The sequence below is a fragment of the Cydia fagiglandana genome, chromosome 16, assembly GCF_963556715.1.
Source record: "Cydia fagiglandana chromosome 16, ilCydFagi1.1, whole genome shotgun sequence".
In the NCBI taxonomy this organism is placed as follows: Eukaryota; Metazoa; Arthropoda; class Insecta; order Lepidoptera; family Tortricidae; genus Cydia; species Cydia fagiglandana.
Window position 1 is genome coordinate 14,577,095 of NC_085947.1, and position 22,280 is coordinate 14,599,374.

The 22,280-nt window shown below is 40.9% G+C and overlaps 1 protein-coding gene, 1 long non-coding RNA gene and 1 other non-coding gene across 3 annotated transcripts in view; all 3 read right to left on the reverse strand.

The window, feature by feature from the left end:
• LOC134672125 (uncharacterized) overlaps positions 1 to 22,280 on the reverse strand; it is a 715,951-nt gene that overhangs the window by 409,253 nt on the left and 284,418 nt on the right. The gene's annotated exons all lie outside the window — the stretch shown is intronic.
• LOC134672113 (mitochondrial potassium channel ATP-binding subunit-like) lies at positions 79 to 20,971 on the reverse strand. The gene is made up of 14 exons (XM_063530027.1): positions 20,817 to 20,971; positions 20,389 to 20,731; positions 19,431 to 19,586; positions 18,575 to 18,720; positions 17,887 to 17,962; positions 16,309 to 16,449; positions 10,506 to 10,690; positions 9,593 to 9,770; positions 8,221 to 8,340; positions 6,600 to 6,703; positions 5,495 to 5,669; positions 4,073 to 4,251; positions 3,589 to 3,736; positions 79 to 1,811 (listed from the first exon to the last, which is right to left on the reverse strand). Exons 1-14 carry the CDS (start codon positions 20,861 to 20,863, stop codon positions 1,719 to 1,721), a joined length of 2,091 nt encoding a protein of 696 aa, XP_063386097.1. The 5' UTR covers positions 20,864 to 20,971; the 3' UTR covers positions 79 to 1,718.
• LOC134672351 (U6 spliceosomal RNA) lies at positions 18,100 to 18,206 on the reverse strand. The gene has a single exon (XR_010099332.1). It is a non-coding gene; the product is annotated as a U6 spliceosomal RNA (small nuclear RNA).

Below are 22,280 nucleotides of genomic sequence, written 5' to 3' on the forward strand. Positions count from 1 at the left end.
CTTATTTCTAATGCTAAAAAAACGAACTTTAGATACATAAAAAAAAAAAAACATATTTATTTAACAGCAGTGATTTATTCACAACAAACCCAGTCACTAACACGCACAAAATAGTTAATATTACACAAATAAATAATAAATTACTCTCCCCTAATGTACTTTATATAACCACATCCATATATCCTTATTACAATAACCGAAGATCTACAACTGAGCAATAATATCTACACAATGTGATAGTGGTACTCAACCCTTTTTGCGTAAAAACTACCTTTTTAAGCGCCGCTTGTCTTTAATTTGTAAGTAGAATACGTCACTACTTTAAAAAAAACTCGTATCGCGCACTGCTTCTCAAAGTTAAAATGCAGTAACTACCTATGTATGCATCCCACACATAGTTACAACATTTTTCTTTTGATTGACAGAACAAAATACGAGTTTTTTTTTTCAAAGTAGTCACGAATGTTTCCTAACTTTTAGGGTCGGTCGCACCAAACTGTTCGTATCGTTAAAGAGTTCGCTAAATTTTTATGTATGGAAAGTTTCATAGTGGCGCGCCGAGGCGCTCGGGCTGACGTTGATCAGTCTGTCAAATGTGGTTGGTGCAACTGGCCCTTATTATTTTCAGAACACTGCTTCATCAAGCATAATAACAGCTAAAAGGCAGCTATTAAAAGACTTATCAAATGTATGTTAGCATATTCCTACTCAATAATTTACACATTGAAAAATGTTTTCCAAATGGCTGTAACAGTGACAACAGTGTATGCTTGGCGTGGCAGAAAGTAACTGGTCAAAAAGTCTATAAATGAACTCGATATATTTAAGTCAAATAGAACAAAATTCTAAGCCAGGTAATAAAAAAAGTAACTTTGGCTGTGGAAATGAACATATAGTACAAAAGTAAAAACAAATCAAAATGCAACATACAAATAAATACTTTCACAGCCGAAAAGTGGTATTAATATACTTAGGTAATTGGTTTACTTATACATAATAAATAAATTAGGGACAAAACTAAGTAAACATAACTATGTATGTGATATTATTGAATAAGTATTAACTTTTCAAAAGTGATAATCTACATACAATAATTTTGGAACGCCTCTGTATATTTTTCTTCATATCCTGATAATATTTACATGGAAACAAACACGTTCCTAACCTAAGTACCAAGGTTAATGGCAATTATTGAAGGTAAATTACACCATCTGCGGCAGTAAGAAATAAACAGTAATTACACTTAACTAAAATTCTGACTACCAACTCAAATAACAGACGGGTAATTTCCGAAAACGGATAATCCCGAAAATTATTTAAAAATCACTACTATTCCGTAATGAAAGTTACCCTTACCTGAAGCTTTCTTGGCGTCTTTTTCACGACCTTTTTGGTGGATTAAAAAGGAATCGTAATCGTAGCGTTGTCCACTCTTGATGATAATGCTTTTTGGCGATGCTTTTTGCTATTAGGCTATAGACTAGCAATCTTCTAGACGGAGTTTAGAGCAATTATTTCATGAAACCGATGCTGCCAAAAATACTGAGGTGCGGGGGAAGGGGTGAGCGAGTCCCGTGCCGTGATTGGTCCGTTCAAAGACACGGGCGTCACACAAAGACACTTGACTCGAAAATGGAGTAAAACTACCGTATTTTTGTAGCGCGAGAGTGTCAGTCTGGAGGGTGTATTATATGTATATTAGGCTTTTATGCTTGTTCTCATAAGGATCTGCTTTCGGCGTCTTGGTCCTGCTGTTTGATCAGGTTCCAGTAGAAACCTTTCTGCTTCTTCAGCTGATCGTGGGTTCCCATCTGAAAAATAAGACATGAACCTAATGGGGTTGGCAGGTCGAAGTATTAAAAGATGGCGTCAGCATACCTTACCCTGTCGATGCCTAGATTTGTGTCAATTGTTTGTTTCTTTAATGCCCTGGATGCCAGCCCTTGAAAGCCAAATTTAATGGAAAAGGAGGCAAACTATGATGGCGCCATCTATGCAAACCTTTGACAGTTTTAATTTAATGGGGTTGGCCCATTAAATTAAAACCATATACAACCAAATATACCACCATATATAAAACCATATACTGATGTAGTGCGTAATTATTTTCCATCGTATTTCCACGGAAACTTATGAACGTGTCTTGCTATTTCAGTCAGTCTCGGTACAAAAAGTACTGACGTTGACTAAAGTAGCATGACAAATACGAACGTTTCCGAGAAAATACGATGGAAAACAATTACTACACTACTACATCTATTAGCCAGAACTTCTTCCACAATACACTTCTCACACGGTCAATAAGGAGGTATTTTTTTGCAACATTATCGCATTGGGTTCTGCCTGTAATGTACTATTGTATGTATGGAAATAAATACAAATAAATGTTAATAAGATTACCTATACTGGTAAGTCGTGTAATTTTATTGATTAACGTTAACTGTTAATAAATATACAGATGTCGTGCATGTAATGTTTTCCATCGTATTTTCTCGGAAACGTTCATATTTGTCATGCTGCTTCAGTCAACCTCAGTACTTTTTGTACTAAGATTGACTGAAATAGCAAGATACGTTGGTGCGTTTCCGTGAAAATACGATGGAATAGTACATTATTGTCGAGGCTCGGAAGTAGCTACTTGCAGGCTGAGGATTCGTTTTAAACGGACGACCTTGGGAGTCCGTTTAATTGAATCCGAAGCCAGCAAGTAGCCTTCCAGCCGAGTCATATATAGTGCTTTTCTCAAAAATGGTGCAAGACATATAAATATTATAGAAATATTTTACAAAAGCAACGTTCTTACGTATATATTTTCACAGAAAAAAGCCCTTGCCGCCTTTTTAATTTTTAATAAAAAAATAGAAGTGTATTTTTCTGCCGAAAATGCGCCAACCTATTTGAGATACCTAAATAGTCGCGGTACTAATCATCTGTTTGGCTGCTTAATGGGCCTGTGCCTTCATTTGATATGGCCATTTCAACTTAAAAAGTTTGGAACTCGACAAATAATGGAATTTGTATGCAACATTGCAGTCCCAAAATCGAGACTGCAATGTTTTTAACTTTTTAATTTTTGACTGACCATAAACTACGCGCTTCGCGACCTATTTTTTAGACAGCAAAGTCGACTTTGCCGTCCATTTTTGAGAAAAATAATTATGCACTATAGACCGACCGCTTAAATGAGTCCTCGCTTAAATGAGGCCACTTGAATGAACGGCGGGGGCGGTGCGAGCGCCGTGCGCCTGCCGCCCGCGCCCCCGCCGCCCCCGCACCGCGCAGGCGAGGACTCGTTTAAGCGGTCGGTCTATATGTCGGCGACCGATCGTAAGATCAGGCATATCGTGAAATTCCTAGGCATATCGTGAAACGTGTAACCCATTAAATCGTTCCCTGAGTCGACGGAACCCCGCTACGCGGTGCACCTATATCTGGGCAGTTTGCCCTTCGGGCATCTGAAGCAACCTAACGAACCTATCTTACCTGTATATTGGTTTAATGTGACTATCCTCAAAACAATACACAGGAACATTACGATCTGCCTGATCTTACGATCGGCCGCCGACATATACATCTGTACATTCGTACCTCGACAATCTTCCCTCGATTCAACACGACTATGACGTCAGCGTTCATGACAGTTGACAGTCTGTGAGCGATCACGAGCACGGTTCGGCCTTTAGCGGCCGTCTCCAGTGCTGTTTGGACTACTTTCTCACTCGCGGAGTCTAGTGCGCTGAAAAAGAAAATTCCATTTTAATATGAGACTTTCCACCGGTTACAGGGACCACTACTGATGCTATGTAAATGTATACCTATATAATGTAAATATTCTGTTATTAAGGTTCCGTACCCAAAGGGTAAATACGGGACCCTATTACTAAGACTCCACTGTCCATCTGTTCGTCTGTCCGTCTGTCCGCCTGTCCGTCCGTCTGTCTGTCACCAGGCTGTATCTCATAAACCGTAAATCGTGTCGTAGCCGGCGGGGAAGCCGAAGATGAAATCGTGAGCACTCGCTGTCAATAGTGTGTCAGTCAACATCTCTCTCTAACATCATGCCGTCTCTTACCTAGTCGCCTCATCCAGTATTATAACAGGCGGGTTCTTAAGTACAGCACGCGCTATCGCTATCCTTTGCTTTTGCCCGCCGCTGAGCGCCATGCCTCTCTCTCCCACCATCGTGTCATAACCAGCGGGGAAGCCGAGGATGAAATCGTGAGCGTTCGCTGTCATGGCCGCACGATATACCTGAAATTAAACATGAAATATACCTAAGGCCCACTTGCACCATCCCACTAACCCGGGGTTAAGCGGTTTAGCCGTCAACCCAGTGTCAAATTCTACTGGTAACCATGGTAACTCCAGGTTTGACCGGTTAACTCCGGGTTAGTGGGATGGTGCAAGTGGGCCTCGCTTCCCAACGACGCAATATCGAGTCAGCAAACAGAGTCCAATCTAATTACTAACTTGCGACCATGAAAACACAAGCAAGTGCTACCATCTACCGTTCCCGTCGGTACGTTTCCTTGTGCATAGTAAGTTCTGCCATATAGTGGGCTACATCGGAAGCATAAACGACACATTTACGCCTCGCGCCGAAAATCTGACGGTTCCTATGCTGCCTATAGTTCATGCAGGGGGCCTATCGGGCAGCATCGGGGTATAATAAATAATGAAAAAGATCTTTGAAGATACCTCATCATCGCTGGCCTCCGGGCGGCCGTATCTGATGTTCTCCCTCACACTAGTAGCGAACAGCACCGGCTCCTGGCTGATCAGGCCCAGGGCTCGACCGCGAAGCCACTTGGCATCCATCTCCCTCACGTCTATGGTGACACTGGTGTGAGCGAGACAGCGCTATACACTTATATACAATTAGTTTATGTGTTTCATTTCTAACCTCATCATCGCTGGCCTCCGGGCGGCCGTATCTGATGTTCTCCCTCACACTAGTAGCGAACAGCACTGGCTCTTCGCTTATTAGGCCGAGAGCGCGACCACGTAGCCACTTGGCATCCATCTCCCTCACGTCTATGGTGACACTGGTGTGAGCGAGACAGCGCTATACACTGTTTGTGTTTCATTACTGACCTCATCATCGCTGGCCTCCGGGCGGCCGTATCTGATGTTCTCCCTCACACTAGTAGCGAACAGCACCGGCTCCTGGCTGATGAGGCCCAGGGCTCGACCGCGGAGCCACTTGGCATCCATCTCCCTCACGTCTATGGTGACACTGGTATGAGCGAGACAATACACTTATATACAATTAGTTTGTGTATATCATTACTAACCTCATCATCGCTGGCCTCCGGGCGGCCGTATCTGATGTTCTCCCTCACACTAGTAGCGAACAGCACCGGCTCTTGGCTGATCAGGCCCAGGGCTCGACCGCGGAGCCACTTGGCATCCATCTCCCTCACGTCTATGGTGACACTGGTATGAGCGAGACAATACACTTATATACAATTAGTTTGTGTATATCATTACTAACCTCATCATCGCTGGCCTCCGGGCGGCCGTATCTGATGTTCTCCCTCACACTAGTAGCGAACAGCACCGGCTCTTGGCTGATCAGGCCCAGGGCTCGACCGCGGAGCCACTTGACATCCATCTCCCTCACGTCTATATCATCTATGGTGACTTGGCCTTCGTTTACGTCGTAGAATCTGGAAATAGAGACAACACAGGGCATGTTAAGAAATTAAAATAAGTCCTATATGGGATGTGATTTAAAACCAATGCCAATGTTATCAAATTAGAACATAAGATAAATCAAATGTACAGATTAAAAACATAAAAATATATTCGGGCAGTTTCGATTCAGAAATCTGTCGAAATTTGTAATTTCTGTTATTTTCATCCGTTTCGCGGCGCTCAATGAGAATATAAAAAACGATGAACAAGTTTTTTCTTTGCTGGTAATTGTTTTTTCTGACAACAGTCTCCACTTTATTCTGTTAGCTATTAGTGGATCAATGATTAATCTTATATGGATATCTTTCATTTACCTACACACAGCCGTATTCGAACAATGAGATACATTAAACACTAGATATTGAAACGATATGGATTAGATATGTCAGTGTCAAACAGGTGTCAAAATTGACATTTCTTCAAACAAAAACGTCACTTTTGACACTTGTTTGACACTGACATATCTATTCCATATCTTTTCAGTATCTAGTATTTGACGTATCTCATTGTTCGAATACGGCTGACAGAATTTATGTCTACAAGTTCATTTCTTGAGGTGTCTAAATTTGATAGATTCGATTAGATTAGATTCAATTGTTTCTTATTGAAAATGTACATTAAATTTTACATATAAAATGCATTGACAAAAAGATCGTCTCAACACTATGTCAATAATAGTAATTAATAGAATGCGCTCCGCTGGTCGGACAGGTGCCCATCTCACAGTGTACTGTACAGTCGCCATCAGATATATCGGAGCGGCCGTGGTGTTCACAATATCTGAACGCGAACTCTAACGCCTTCACAATAGAGGCGTGTTCAGATATTTGTGAGCGCCTTGGCCGCTCCGATATATCTGATGGCGACTGTACATTAAATTAATAACAACAGTATTCTTTTACCTCTCTAACAAAGCGGCTATAGTAGATTTCCCGTTGCCCGAAGTACCGACGATGGCTATAGTTTTTCCCGCTGGTATTTTCAAATTGAAATTCTTCAGAACTATCTGTAATTTGAAATGAAATCATTAATTATGTGTTATTGAAAGAAAACGCCCGATATATTCGTATATGTATGTCGGGAATTGTATATGTATGTCATATAGCATAACTTCAATTGTTTTGACAGCGCACTCTATGATGCCTTGGCGGAACTGCGTCGAACGCCACTCAGGTGTACATAACACCCTAGTTTGCTCTATTTGTCAAAGGTTGCGTGATAAAACGCCTCTTGAAGGCGATAGATGGCACATTTCAGCAATTCTCCGACATGTATATTGGCAGGGTTAACTGACATTTGAGCTTGTAACGAGATACGTTCTACTTGAGGGTTTATGATCAATTGAATTGATAATACCTAATTACATTGATTCGGTTGAGTTTTTCTGTCAATACTACACATAGAGAAGGGAATACCGGGACGAGTAGATTGGTATAAAATATTGTTGATGCAAGTCTGACAGCTAAATAACGCTCGTGAAATGTGCTCTATGTTGTCAAGCACCAATATCTGACAATCTAGTTACCACAACCCATATGATGACCCACATGTTCCAGTTAAGAAAAATTTGTCTTATTCCCCTTACTACGTACAAGGCATTCAAGCGAGTATCGCCCTAAGGTCAAACATACATACATACATGCCACTTTTACTTTACCTGACTGTTCAGGCAGACGTGGCTCACTCCGCGATTTCGTCACATTGCTACAGGTAGGTAAAAGTAAATCCGTTCCACGCGCCACGCGCGGTGTGGCGCTGTCGCCACCTAGCGGCCATATCTGCCCTGATCGTAAGAGACGCGCTTTGTTAGAGACTCTTCTGTACTGAGTACTATAATTTATTCTGTGGTTCAGGTACCTAACTATTTTACAATTTACCAAAGGTCCATTAAACTAGAACCAATTATAGCCTCTAATTCGATAGGCGGTCCTGATGGCGCTATAAGTCTTGGTACCACCTACTTTATGTGGTAATTATGGTAGTCAAAAATTGTCGTTGGACAATTCAGTGACCACAAAACGTATGGCGCAGTACAGCGCTTTTTGGCTCGGATGCTAAACTAGAGATCTCGTTGTTTTCTTACTCCCTTATTCATAAAACTTTACGGACCTGATTCAATTAAATTATGTTTAATCCCTTTCTTACAAATACATAATTCAAAATTACAGACAAAGACAAACGATTATTAGTTATTAGCTAATTGAGGTTTGTAGCGCGTTTATGAATGAGGGGGTTACAGTTTACCTCTCTATTACAATACTCTTTGATTTTACGCATTTTTGTATTATGCCTGTTGACTCTAGTCAGGCGTGTCTCACTCCGCGATTTCGTCGCTTTGCTACAGGTAGCTAAAAGTACATCCGTTCGGCCCCAATTTTGGGGTTTGCCATAAGCCGCGCGTGGCGCTGTCGCCACCTAGCGGCCATATCTGTGCTGATCGTGACAGACGCGTTTTGTTAGAGAGTCAGTCTTCTGTACCTAGTACTATTATTTATTCTGTGCTCTAGTTCTAAGTTTTCTTACCGCTTCAGGCCGTGTCGGGTAAGCGAATGTGACGTCCTTAAACTCGATATCACCGTGGAACTCGTGGTATTTAATCACTTTCGTGCCCGATGTGTCCATTTTTGGCTCCTTGTTGATGTACTGAAAGTTAAAAATGTGTTGTGCATTCATAAACCAACTCTAACAGCAAAAGAAAAAGGTCTGATCTTAAGTAACCGCGTTACAACTGACTGTCTGGGAGACCGAGCTTTGCTTGGAAAACATAAAAAAAATTACAAAAATGCGCGTTTTCTCAGAGATAAGACCTAGCTAGATCGATTTATCACCCCCGAAAGCCCCCATATAGCAAATTTCATCGAAATCGTTAGAGCCGTTTCCCTGAAATATATAAATAATTTAAATGATCCCTGAAATATATAAATAATTTAAATAAACAAGAATTTGATAAGTAATAAATATTGGAAATACCAGCGGGAAATACCTACTTAAGATTTACTACTGTACGGTCGAGTTAACACACATATTTACAAGCCACCTTCCAAAAATGTATTTGGACGACCTTATTGTCAGAGTAGAGGCGTGTAAATATTTATTTATTTATTTAAACCTATTATTTATTAATATATTTATGGAACGGTAGCTTGTAAACTCGACCGTGCCAAACAACAAGGAGAGCTGTGCGACGGATCGTTGAACAGTTTGGGCGTTGACTACAAAAGCCATGACATCACTGACTTGGTATTAAAACTGCATTGTAAAACCTACTCTAGCATCTTTAACATAAAGTCTCACCTCGAACACACGGCCACCGGCGCTTAGTCCCTTCACGACTGAACCAAACAGCAAAGAGAGTTGTGCAACGGATCGCTGGACAGTTTGGGCGTTAACTAAGAAAGCCATGACGTCACTGACTTGGTATTAAAACTGCATTGAAAAACCAACTCTAACACCTTTAACATAAGGTCTCACCTCGAACACGCGGCCACCGGCGCTTAGTCCCTTCACGACTGAACCGAACAGCAAAGAGAGTTGTGCGACGGATCTTTGAACAGTTTAGGCGTTGACTATAGTTCGTTTTTTTCAGCATTAGAAAGAACTTGCAAGAGTGTAAGCGATCTTAACATGTCTTTTAATTGAAAAACGCTTTTTATAAATCAAAAACGATTACTTATGAAAGCAGAGGAATATAAATGATTGTATTAGATTCATAATTGTTACATATTTGTCGTAACTTATTTTTAAAATGTGTTTTTCAATTAAATGACACATCACGATTGTTTACCTTATTTCTAATGCTAAAAAAAACGAAGTATAGGAAGGCCATGACGTCACTGGCTTGATATTAAAACTGCATTGAAAAACCAACTCTAACACCTTTAACATAAAGTCTCACCTCAAACACGCGGCCACCGGCGCTTAGTCCCTTCACGACTGAACCGAACAGCAAGGAGAGCTGTGCGACGGATCGCTGGACAGTTTGGGCGTTGACTAGAAATGCCATGACGTCACCAGCAGACATCTGGCCATTGGCCATGAGGTGACCTCCGAGGAACATTGTGGCTAGCACCATTCTGAAACAGAAAAGTTTCATCTCAAACATTTCATAGATATTTATTTATTTATATCAGAATTCTTATGGCCACCGCCTGTCTCCATCATCAGACCAGCTCGATGGTACCATAATGACAACCAAACCTCACTAATTACCACCACAAGGTCATAGCCACAGGGAACCATATTTGTACTCAAATAAGGTTGATTTTTGTTTAATTATATTTTAGTAATTAGTGAGTTTTGCTTATCACCTGACGATATACTTAATCGTATATGTGAAGTTTCAGCTCAATCCAATAACACATGGATATGGTGGGAAAAACTCTTAAGTAGTTGACGGATCTTTTCTAGGGGGTAATTGCACAAAAGATGCCTATGGGTCGAAGTGCATCCGTAAGGGCCCCCGTAAACAATAAAATAAGATAAGCCGAAAGAAACACGTCAGAAAATTTCAACTACACAATATTTGGAGTACAAATGACTGACCCGTTCAAGAACAAATTGGTGCCAGCTTGGAACAAACCGACTCCCAAGCCCAGTTCCGTGCTAAGCTCGGCCGCGGCGTCGCATTCGCGCACGAACATTCGCGCTTCGTTCTCTTCGCCCGCGAATGCTCGCACGGTACGCATGTTGGATATCGCTTCTTCCGCTACTAGCGTCGTAACAGACGCGTTTTTTTACAGAGTGAATTTTCTGTACCTAGTACTATTATTTATTCTGTGACTATACTAGTACTAAAACACAGAACTGACCCGTTCAGGAACAAATTGGTGCCAGCTTGGAACAGCCCTACGCCCAGCCCCAGCTCTGTACTCAGCTCGGCTGCCGCGTCGCATTCGCGCGCGAACATTCGCGCTTCGTTCTCTTCGCCCGCGAATGCTCGCACGGTACGCATGTTGGATATCGCTTCTTCCGCTACTAGCGTCGCTTTCTCTATCTGTAAAAAAAATGTACCTAATTAGTACAGATATTATTTTATTCAGTAATAAAAAATATCAGAACGTAAATAGATAATTCGCCAGTAACTGGCAACCTTAAACTAAAAATGTACTCTATTCACCTGTAAACTGAATTCATCTATACATATATATAAACGTGAAAGACCTGACTGACTGACTGACTGACTTAAATCAACGCACAGCCCAAACCGCTGGGACTAGAAAGTCCAAATTTTGCAACTAGATTTCTTATAAGGTCTAGGGGTCCACTAAGAAAGGATTTTTCAAAATTCATCCCCTAAGGGGGTTAAAAAGGGGCTGAAAGTTTGTATGGGGTTAAAGTTTTCTTTTAATTAAGCTAGCAATTTGAATCTTCGTAAAAAAATATATTATTAAAATACAAGAAAACTAATTTCAGCGTTTTTGAAAATTCATCCCCTAAGGTGGTGAATAAGGGGTTGAAAGTTTGTATGGATATCAAAAATTTTTTCGAGTGTTGGACTTGAATCTTTGTATTTAGAGATATTATTAGAAGACAGGAAAAGTAATTTCAGCGTTTTGTAAAATTCATTCCCTAACAGGGTTAAAAAGGGGTTGAAAATTTTAATCCATTACAAATGCTTTGAAACTTCTTAGAAAGGCATAATAGACGATTACAAAAAAAGTAATATCAGCGTTTTGTAAAATTCATCCCCTAACAAGGTTAAAAAGGGGTTGAAAGTTTGATTCCAATACAAATGGTTTTGAAACTTCTTAGAAAGACGTAATAGCCGATTACAAAAAAAAAGTAATTGCAACGTTTTTGGAAATACAACCCCTAAGGGGGTTAAAGAGGGGATGAAAGTTCGTCTGAGGGTACAAATTTTATTTTAAGCAAGGAACTTGAAACTTTGTAAAAACTTTTTAAATTAAAATACAAGAAAACTAATTTCAGCGTTTTTGAAAATTCATCCCCTAAGGTGGTGAAAAAGGGGTTGAAAGTTTGTATAGATATCAAACATTTTTTCGAGCGCGGGACTTGTATCTTTGTATTTGGGGATACTATTAAAAGACAATAACAGTAATTTCAGCGTTTTGTAAAATAAATCCAACATGGTTAAAATGGGTTTCAAAGTTTGAATCCATTACTAATGCTTTGAAAATTCTTAGAAAGGCATAATAGCCGATTACAAAAAAAAAGTAATAGCAACGTTCTTGGAAATTTAACCCCTAAGGGTGTTAAAAAGGGGATGAAAGTTCGTCTTCAGGTGCAAATATTATTCGAAGCTAGGAACTTGAAACTTTGTAAAAAGGTATTAAATTAAAATACAAGAAAACTAATTTCAGCGTTTTTGAAAATTCATCCCCTATGGTAGTGAAAACGGGGTTGAAAGTTTGTATGGATATCATACATTTTTCGAGCGCGGGATTTGAATCTTTGTATTTGGGGATATTATTAGAAGACAATAAAAGTGATTTTAGCGATTTGTAAAATTCATCCCCTAACAGGGTTAAAATGGGGTTCAAAGTTTGAATCGATTACTAATGCTTTGAAACTTCATAGAAAGACATAATAGCCGATTACAAAAAAAAAGTAAGTGCAACGTTTTTGGAAATTCAACCCCTAAAGGGGTTAAAAAGGAAATGAAAGTTCGTCTTGGGGTGTAAATTTAATTTACAGCTAGGAACTTGAACTATTTGCAAAAAAAGGTATTAAATTAAAAAACATAAAAACTTATCAAGCATTTTTGAAAATCTTCCCCCAAGGTGGTGAGAAAGGGGTTGAAAGTGTGTATGAAGATCAGATATTTTGTGAGTGCGGAACTTGAATCTTTGTATAAGGGCATTAGGCACCTATTATGAGAATACAAGAAAAGTAATTTCAGCAACCAACATCAAAATTCACTTGACTTAAAACTTCATACAACTTGGTAAAAAAGAAAGTACTTAATTTCAACATTGCTTGGATATGAAAATTATAGTACTAAAGATGTAAAATGTTGAAGATAGGATTCCACGCGGACGAAGTCGCGGGCAACAGCTAGTTTTAGTATAAGGTGGCTAGTTATTGAAGGCTGGCCACTTATTGAAACCTTATACTAAAATGAATTCTGTATATATATGAATAGAATTTATTTTTAGTTTAGGGTGGCCACTTACTGGCGAATTACCCTAACCTCCTTTTAGTGCCCAGAAAAAATACAGCTAAACAGCAAATTAATTTACATGTTGGGAATTAATAAAACTAAACAATAAACTAAAATGATAAAATAAGTTCAAAAACTAAAACCCGACTACTGCAAATCGCGCTCTAAAAAGTATGAAACAAGATAGAATTCTTATCTACGATTATCAAGCAGGAAATATTATAAATGTTACCATTTTTTTTATATAAAAATACAACGTAATATAATTTACTGATTTTTTAAATATATTTACAGAGATTCAGAGGATCACCGTGGTCGTATGCCACGATTATAAACTTAAAAGTAAAGTGGCATACGACCACGGCTATCCTCTGAATCTCTGTAAATATATAAAAAAAAATCAGTAAATTATATTACGTTGTATTTTTATATAAAAAAAATGGTAACATTTATAATATTTCCTGCTTGATAATCGTAGATAAGAATTCTATCTTGTTTCATACTTTTTAGAGCGCGATTTGCAGTAGTCGGGTTTTAGTTTTTGAACTTATTTTTTAATTAATTAATTTTGGGGTCATGATTTCGTTACTAACTTTTTGAAGTCACTTTATATTACTTTTGCGCGGGCGTCCTCAGTACAGAAATGTACGCAGAGCGCCGCCTATATCGGGCTACGCCCGACTCCTTTAGTGCCTATGAGGGCGCCAATGGCAGCCGTCTTTGGAACGCGTACGTCGGGTTACGCTCGACTCTTTAATATGAGGGCGCCGAAGGCGCCCGGCTTTGGAACGCGTACGTCGGGCTACGCCCGACTCTTTTAGTATGAGGGCGCCGAAGGCGCCCGGCTTTGGAACGCGTACGTCGGGCTACGCCCGACGCTTTTAGTATGAGGGCGCCTTCGGCGCCCGGCTTTGGAACGCGTATGTTGGGCTACGCCCGACTCTTTTAGTATGAGGGCGCCGAAGGCGCCCGGCTTTGGAACGCGTATGTCGGGCTACGTCCGACTCTTTTAGTATGAGGGCGCGGAAGGCGCCCGGCTTTGGAACGCGTACGTCGCGCTACGCCCGACGCTTTTAGTATGAGGGCGCCTTGGGCGCCCGGCTTTGGAACGCGTATGTCGGGCTACGCCCGACTCTTTTAGTATGAGGGCGCCGAAGGCGCCCGGCTTTGGAACGCGTACGTTGGGCTACGCCCGACACTTTTAGTATGAGGGCGCCGAAGGAGTCCGGCTTTCGAACGCGTACGTCGGGCTCCGCCCGAGTCTTTTAGTATGAGGGCGCCTTGGGCGCCCGGCTTTGGAACGCGTATGTCGGGCTACGCCCGACTCTTTTAGTATGAGGGCGCCGAAGGCGCCCGGCTTTCGAACGCGTACGTCGGGCTCCGCCCGACTCTTTTAGTATGAGGGCGCCGAAGGCGCTCGGCTTTCGAACGCGTACGTCGGGCTCCGCCCGACTCTTTTAGTATGAGGGCGCCTAAGGCGCCCGGCTTTGGAACGCGTATGTCGGGCTACGCCCGACTCTTTTAGTATGAGGGCGCCGAAGGCGCCCGGCTTTGGAACGCGTACGTCGGGCTACGCCCGACGCTTTTAGTATGAGGGCTCCTTCGGCGCCCGGCTTTGGAACGCGTATGTCGGGCTACGCCCGACTCTTTTAGTATGAGAGCGCCGAAGGCGCCCGGCTTTCGAACGCGTACGTCGGGCTCCGCCCGCTTCTTTTAGTATGAGGGCGCCTTCGGCGCCCGGCTTTGGAACGCGTATGTCGGGCTACGCCCGACTCTTTTAGTATGAGAGCGCCGAAGGCGCCCGGCTTTCGAACGCGTACGTCGGGCTCCGCCCGACTCTTTTAGTATGAGGGCGCCGAAGGCGCCCGGCTTTGGAACGCGTACGTTGGGCTACGCCCGACACTTTTAGTATGAGGGCGCCGAAGGCGTCCGGCTTTCGAACGCGTACGTCGGGCTCCGCCCCAGTCTTTTAGTATGAAGGCGCCTTCGGCGCCCGGCTTTGGAACGCGTATGTCGGGCTACGCCCGACTCTTTTGGTATGAGGGCGCCGAAGGCGCCCGGCTTTGGAACGCGTACGTTGGGCTACGCCCGACACTTTTAGTATGAGGGCGCCGAAGGCGTCCGGCTTTCGAACGCGTACGTCGGGCTCCGCCCCAGTCTTTTAGTATGAGGGCGCCTTCGGCGCCCGGCTTTGGAACGCGTATGTCGGGCTACGCCCGACTCTTTTGGTATGAAGGCGCCGAAGGCGCCCGGCTTTGGAACGCGTACGTCGGGCTCCGCCCGACTCTTTTGGTATGAGGGCGCCGAAGGCGCCCGGCTTTGGAACGCGTACGTCGGGCTACGCCCGACACTTTTAGTATGAGGGCGCCGAAGGCGCCCGGCTTTGCAACGCGTACGTCGGGCTCCGCCCGACTCTTTTAGTATGAGGGCGCCGAAGGCGCCCGGCTTTGGAACGCGTACGTCGGGCTCCGCCCGACTCTTTTAGTATGAGGACGCCGAAGGCGCCCGGCTCTGGAACGCGTACGTCGGGCTACGCCCGACAATTTTAGTACGAGGGCGCCGAAGGCGCCCGGCTTCGGAACGCGTACGTATCTTGTAAAAAAATTGACTGTTTCATACGTTTTGGCTGATCAGGACTTCTATACCTGTTCACGTTATAAAATGTTGCAGGACATTAAAAAAACACCATGTATAGCGGCCAAACAAATTTCTTTTGCAAAAACCTTCTTGTATCGCCGTAGTCGAGTAACACGCGGATAGAATCCAGAGCGTTTGTAGATTCATAGTTCGAATCACCTAACCGATAAATTAATGTTTTATCTGGCGCATGCAAGCAAAGCCGGGTGCAAAAGCTAACAATATTTATATATTTGAAATGTGCTAATTGAGCTCTTTCCAATGATGTATAACACATTATCATTACTTAATTTTAGTATTTTGGTTCGTGACTTTATGACCTCTAGAGGGCGCAATGTTCATTTTTTTGTGATGCCATATAGCCTATAACCAGCGGACGATTAAGACGATTCGAATGACACATCGTTTGTTAAATTATAATAAGTACTTTAGAAGTTATGAGGGAACAGATGAACATACATACATACATACCCACATACATACCGGTCAAAATCATAACCCTCCTTTTGCGTTGCCGTAGTCGGGTAAAAAGAGTCAACGAATCTATTTTCTACATTTTTTTTTTGCTTTTGTCACAACATCGTCCATGCACTCGAGAGTAGGCTAAGGGTATGGCGCCATCGCTCGAAAACATGACATCATACCTTTGGCCTATCCTCGACTAGATGGCGATACTTTTTGACATTAAACAAATTTAACATATATCAGTGAAAAAATAAGGATCAAAGTGAAATGGCGTTCTAAAAGTGTTAATCATCTGTGTCGAAAGATGGCAGTAAATGTACTGAGTACATAATTTACTTCGACAATATTCCTCTAGTCTAAATTTTCTTTGCTGACAGTGAATGTGGTACCTGTTGCTGTGCTTCCCTGGAGAGTTTCCTCAATAGTGATCCAATGAAAGTGCCTCCAATGACCACCGAAGGCACGCACACCATGGTCAGCCCCGTCAGGTGTGGAGATATGACGAGCAAGCTTACCGCTGAGCCGACCACCTGAAACACAATTATTTTATTAAAAAAACCGGGCAAGTGCGAGTCGGACTCGCGCACGAAGGGTTCTGTACCATAATGCAAAAAAAAAACAAAAAAAAAGCAAAAAAAAAAACGGTCACCCATCCAAGTACTGACCACTCCCGACGTTTCTTAACTTTGGTCAAATATCACGTTTGTTGTATGGGAGCCCCATTTAAATCTTTATTTTATTCTGTTTTTAGTATTTGTTGTTATAGCGGCAACAGAAATACATCATCTGTGAAAATTTCAACTGTCTAGCTATCACGGTTCGTGAGATACAGCCTGGTGACAGACGGACGGACGGACGGACGGACGGACGGACGGACGGACGGACGGACGGACAGCGAAGTCTTAGTAATAGGGTCCCGTTTTACCCTTTGGGTACGGACGGAACCCTAAAAATATATTGACAGTTCATTAAAAATATTATGTTTTATCTCGTTTATAGCTTAGAATAATTTTGCGGTAGATGTCGCTAGGGTCCCCATGACCCATAATAATATTAATGTATTATGATGAAAAGATTTGCTAGCTATGCTATGGATGAGGTCTTGTCAGATCTCAGATGGCAGAGCGCTGGAATATCGATCCAGAGACCGTGAGTTCAAGTCTCACCCAAGACAGTATTTTTCCACTTTTAAATTTATTCTAAGCTTAATAGCATCGTTCGCAGACGTTTCTGCTTGTTAAAAATTAAAATTATCTCGTTTTAACTTCTAACTAACTAATTTTGAGTAAATATAAGGCCTCGTAAGGTTTTCTATTTATAGGTAATCTGAATCTTGTTGTGTGTGAATTGGAATGAATTTCTTTTGTTTGAGAAACCAATGAAATAAAATAAATGCTAAGTTAGGTAATGTATTTGCATCCAATGTACATAGTAACATATAGTTTATCTCACAAAGGATACATTTTACAATATGTATACAAAACTAAAACCCGTTCTGAGCCATGCCTGGTCCAAAGGTGGCGATGGAGACCTGTTGGACAAGACTTAGAGCGCGGGTCATTCTCCGTCTCCCTGAGGCGCTTGCCAAGCTCTCTGAAGAGCTCACGTTCCTCCCGTCCCCAGGGCACGGCCATCTCGACAGCGACGGGCACGAAGTCGTAAAGTGGCTAAGTTACTTTATTTCGTTTATGTAAGGTTTTAATTAAATTGAAACGGATGTGTACATTGTACAGTCGCCATCATATATATCGGAGCGGGCAAGGTGCTCACAAATATCTGAGCACGCCTCTATTGTCAAGACGTTAGAGTGCATGTTCAGATATTGTGAACACCTTGGCCGCTCCGATATATCTGATGGCTACCTATGCTATGGTACCTACTGAACATTGGGCCTTATGAGGATAATATTAAGTATTTATGAAAAAAATGAAGCAGTTTATAGTTTGTGTATTTTGAAATTCATATACCTGAGTTAAAGCTCTTAATCCTCCAGAAATCGTCTGTTTAAATGAGCTTTTGAAGTCTTGCACATCTACCGTTAACCTGAAAAACAGGTAAAGATGTCTTAAACGTTAGAACAATTGGCAAGTGTTAATTATGACATTGCCAAATTTAGTCATTGCGAATACCATGCAGATTTAAGTTGGTCTTTATCAAATTTATTAAACCGAAAATGTCCAAAAAATGTGGAACGCTTCACGATTTTGCGTGTCATCCTTGCGCAGGGGCCATGCTAATCTTCTCTGTATCGTTCCAATTTTAGTATATGTACTGCCGAAGCAAGTACACTTGGGAGGGTCATCCAATTGTATATATACCAACTGGACTTCCAAACTTCGTTAGCATGATGTAGGTTTTTGAAGTTTTAAACGCTAATAAATAGTTAAATTAACATTTTACTTCATAAAATAGAAATCAGTAGTTATAAGTAAATTAACATTAACACAAAAATGGAAAATAGTTATATTATATATTTTTAAAATGATAAAATATTCGCCACTCATGGTGTTAACGCGCAGTAGCGACACCTAGTGGCGACCTTACGAAGTTTCACATGGAACTTATGGCGTTGATGGTTTTACTCTGAGTACAAAGTAGTGCATCGCGTCGCCCATAGATGGCGCTAATAACAAATATTACTAAAATGTGGCATACCTATTGACAAGCTCTCCCGTCCTCTCCTGATCAAAGAAGGCCATATCCTGGTTGAGGATGGAGACAAACAGGTCCTGTTTCATTTGTGAAGCCACCCGCTCGCCAACTTGTGCCAATAAATGGATGTACATGAATGTAAATGCTGCCTGCAAGATAATAAATATAATTATGTAAGTGTATTCAAAAATCCGTCACTAAATTCCTAATATGATATGCGAGAGTAACTATGACTATGTGTTACCTCTTCATGCCTAAACCGCTGAACATATTAAGATAAAAATTGGTATAGTAATATTGGAATGGACAGTGTAATGAATTTGGGAAGGACATTGGGTAGTTTTTATCAATCACTATCACCATTCCATGCAGACAAAGTCGCGGGCAGAACCTATATAAATCTAGTTATAATTCTATAGCCATACTTGTACTACACAAATTGGTCTAAGGTTACCATGAAAACATCATGGCTGGAAGAGATCCCTTATAGGGATAAGTTCGCCTTTGTACTTCCATTACTGTAATTTATTTTTGTAAACCTGTGTTGTGTACAATAAAGTGATTACTACTACTACTACTACTACTACCATAACAATTGATTGATAGTCAATTGATGGTAGAATGGACCAGTCGACGTCGATAGATTGATTGGTCTAGGTAGAAACTATCAATTGATGTTTACTGTTCCATTCTACCATCCATTATTAATGCCATCTATCGATTGGTGTGCTAACACCCTAACAGAACTAGCTAATTGCAAAATATTCACTCAGTAAACATTAAAAATTGTACATCAAAGAGAGCATTGCGTCAACAACAACAATAGTCAACCCGTCGTCAACAGTGAATTATTTCGTACCTGTCCAATGTAAAGTGATATGAGCTTGATAGCAGGGAATTTGATCTCTTCTAAAAAGTCCGCTGTTGGATTGTTCTTCATGTTCGCCAGGACATTGACGATCACCCCCAACATCGCTGGAATGTACACATTCAGGAAAGCTACCGCTAACGCAGACTGAAAACAATATGAACATTTTTAACCTCTTGTATACTCGTAAGACCCAAGCCAAGTTTTGCCTTGTTGTATTTTGAACTTTCTTTTATTTCTATAAGAGTTCATAATTCGAACTTAATTTGTACTTGCACAAGTATGCCGGGACCTACGACGGTATGATAAGGACTCTGAACAAATGTTTAGTTATACTAGCATTTTTGTTTGAGAACCCTTTTTTATACTTTATACATCACAACCAAGGTTTGAACCAATAACAATAGTTGACCACTACCAACATATGACCATTGACCACCCACAAGATGGACAGATGACCTTGTTAAGGCTGCCGGAAGATGCTGGATGCGGGTCGCTTCCAACCGGTACGAATGGAGGTCCAAGGGGGAGGCCTATGTTCAACAGTGGACGTCTTATGGCTGAGATGATGATGATGATGGCAAACATATGAATGGTTAAAACTAATGACAAAATTTAACATTTTTTAAAAGCATTTCTTTTATTTTCATTGCCAAGTTTTCTTGTAAGTATCATGGGCCACTAGACAATTACACACCAGACTGCCACTGACACAGAAAGTGTTTTGGTTACTAAAATTATGGGGAAATCCTGACCAATAGCAGCCTGATCTACATTTGTAAAATACACGTTAAAGAATTGTGACATGTTATAAAAATATATTTGAAAGTGAAGGTAAAGGGAAAATGGTTGGACGGTTTCCAAAATTATCCCTTTGTAGTACTTTTGACGTTTTATCAGAAAAAAAAGCTTACTAGATGCTTTTATGTTAAACTTTACACATACTTACAGCTATAGCGCCCACTAACAACCATTTGTGCGGCCGCAGATATTCAAATAATCTTCTCCAGTCAAACTTTGCACTATCATCGTTAATATTAGGCCTCCGTTGTATTATCCTGGAGTTCTGCTGGGCCTTACACAACACAGGTCCATTACTCAACAATAACTTCGCTCCTAAACCTAAACTAACGCCTGTACACAGTTTCCAGGGGCTACAAATCAAGAGTAAACCGGACTTTGAACTTTTTTCTGACGCATTTTTGGCTTCCGAAAAATAATGTCTCACGACGTTTGACGGCTTTTCCTTTAACAAGTTGGTAAAGTAACAACTGTTCTTTACTGGTAACAACCTGAAAATACAAGAATTTGATTAAATTAGTGATAAATTAGGCAGAAAACACGACGTAACCACTTAGAATAGGTTATAGCACTTACCTTTGCCGAATTAAGTGGCTTGATTGAGTTTGTAGCAATTGCCACATTTTAGGTGAGTAATTTTACTTGAGGAATAAATTTCAAGCTTAAAAGAGCATGATTTATTAATTAATTAAAGAAATTATGTGTTGATTCGGTAATAACACACAACTGTCAAAAGTGTCAGTGTCATAAGTCAAAGTCACAACGCTGTTTGAGACACGCTTTCTTGAAATCGTACGCGATTAAAACAGGTAGAGTCTGGCTAGCCAAAAATTGTTGACAGATATTTCGTTGTTGTATCACCAATTGTCTATGATTTAAAAAAAAGGTACAAGTCAGTTGTCAATTTATGTCATTCATTCAAATTGTTTGCTGGATTTAAGGGGTTTATTTTAAATAATATTAATAATTTCTATACTGAGTGAGGTTCGCAAACTATTATTTAAACACGTAAATAATTACGACAATGTGCGAACTCGATGTGTAGCGTTGTATAACGAAAAACTGCAATGTTTACAACTCCTAACCAAATGTAAACAAATTATGAGGTTGGTGCTCTATAAATATTTTGATACTTTAAATACTAGTTCTAACATTTGCCTATTACTTTGATTAAGTACGTGAATTTATTAATGCCTGAATCTCAGAAACAGGACAAGTGTATAAAGAAACGGATAAACTAAAAGTTCTGAAATATATCTATACAATCTAAATATTGGAACGTAAACATATGTGTTTGTCATTGACTGTACTTTAAATAGTGGTAGAAATTATGTGAGCTGACTTTGAGACCACGTAAACGTTTATTAAACTTATTTCCTTAGGTACCTTACTTGTCAAAAATATTGTCTAGTATCAAACCTATAATTCCTACTACACAAAGTGTGACCAGCCCGAGATTTTTTGAATTTCCCGCCAATAACTTAGGTAAAATTTCAGTAGCCAGACTCTATTAGTTTAAATCGTTTTATTTTAATAAGAAAACTATATGTAATAAGACTGATCATTTTTTTTTTAATATACTCAAACACACTCACTTTGTCAGAAGAAAAATGCGCTACATTAAATATTTCTATGGGAAGCAAAGATAATTAAATCACTACGTTTTAATGGGAAGCTTAGGGGAAGTCAACTTTTCACACCTACTTACTTACTTACTTACTTACTGCTGTGGCGCAACGACCCGAAATGGATCTTGGCCTCCGACACCAAAGACCGCCATGCCATGCTACTCTGCCCAAAGCCGTTTCTGTCCAGTCGACGGCGCCGACGAGTTCGCTAAGGTCTTTCTGCACTTCGTCTCTCCAGCGGTACCTAGGGCGTCCAAACGGCCTTCGGCCACTTGGTACTCCAGAGTACGCCCTCCTGACTGCGCGATCTTCCCCCATCCGGACTACGTGCCCGAGCCATCGGAGTCTAGCGGCCTTCGATTCTCCAATTATGTTCGGCTCGGACACCAGATCTTCAATCTCCTGGTTCTTG

Bases quoted from the DNA above. Each gene is read 5' to 3' on its own strand.
- LOC134672113 (XM_063530027.1), bottom strand. From the start codon at position 20,863: ATGTGGCAATTGCTACAAACTCAATCAAGCCACTTAATTCGGCAAAG. The intron at 19,587-20,388 runs GTAAGTATGTGT...TATTGTTTTCAG, and splicing joins TGTTAGTGGGCGCTATAGCT to TCTGCGTTAGCGGTAGCTTT. The intron at 17,963-18,574 runs GTATGCCACATT...CCTGTTTTTCAG, and splicing joins ACGGGAGAGCTTGTCAATAG to GTTAACGGTAGATGTGCAAG.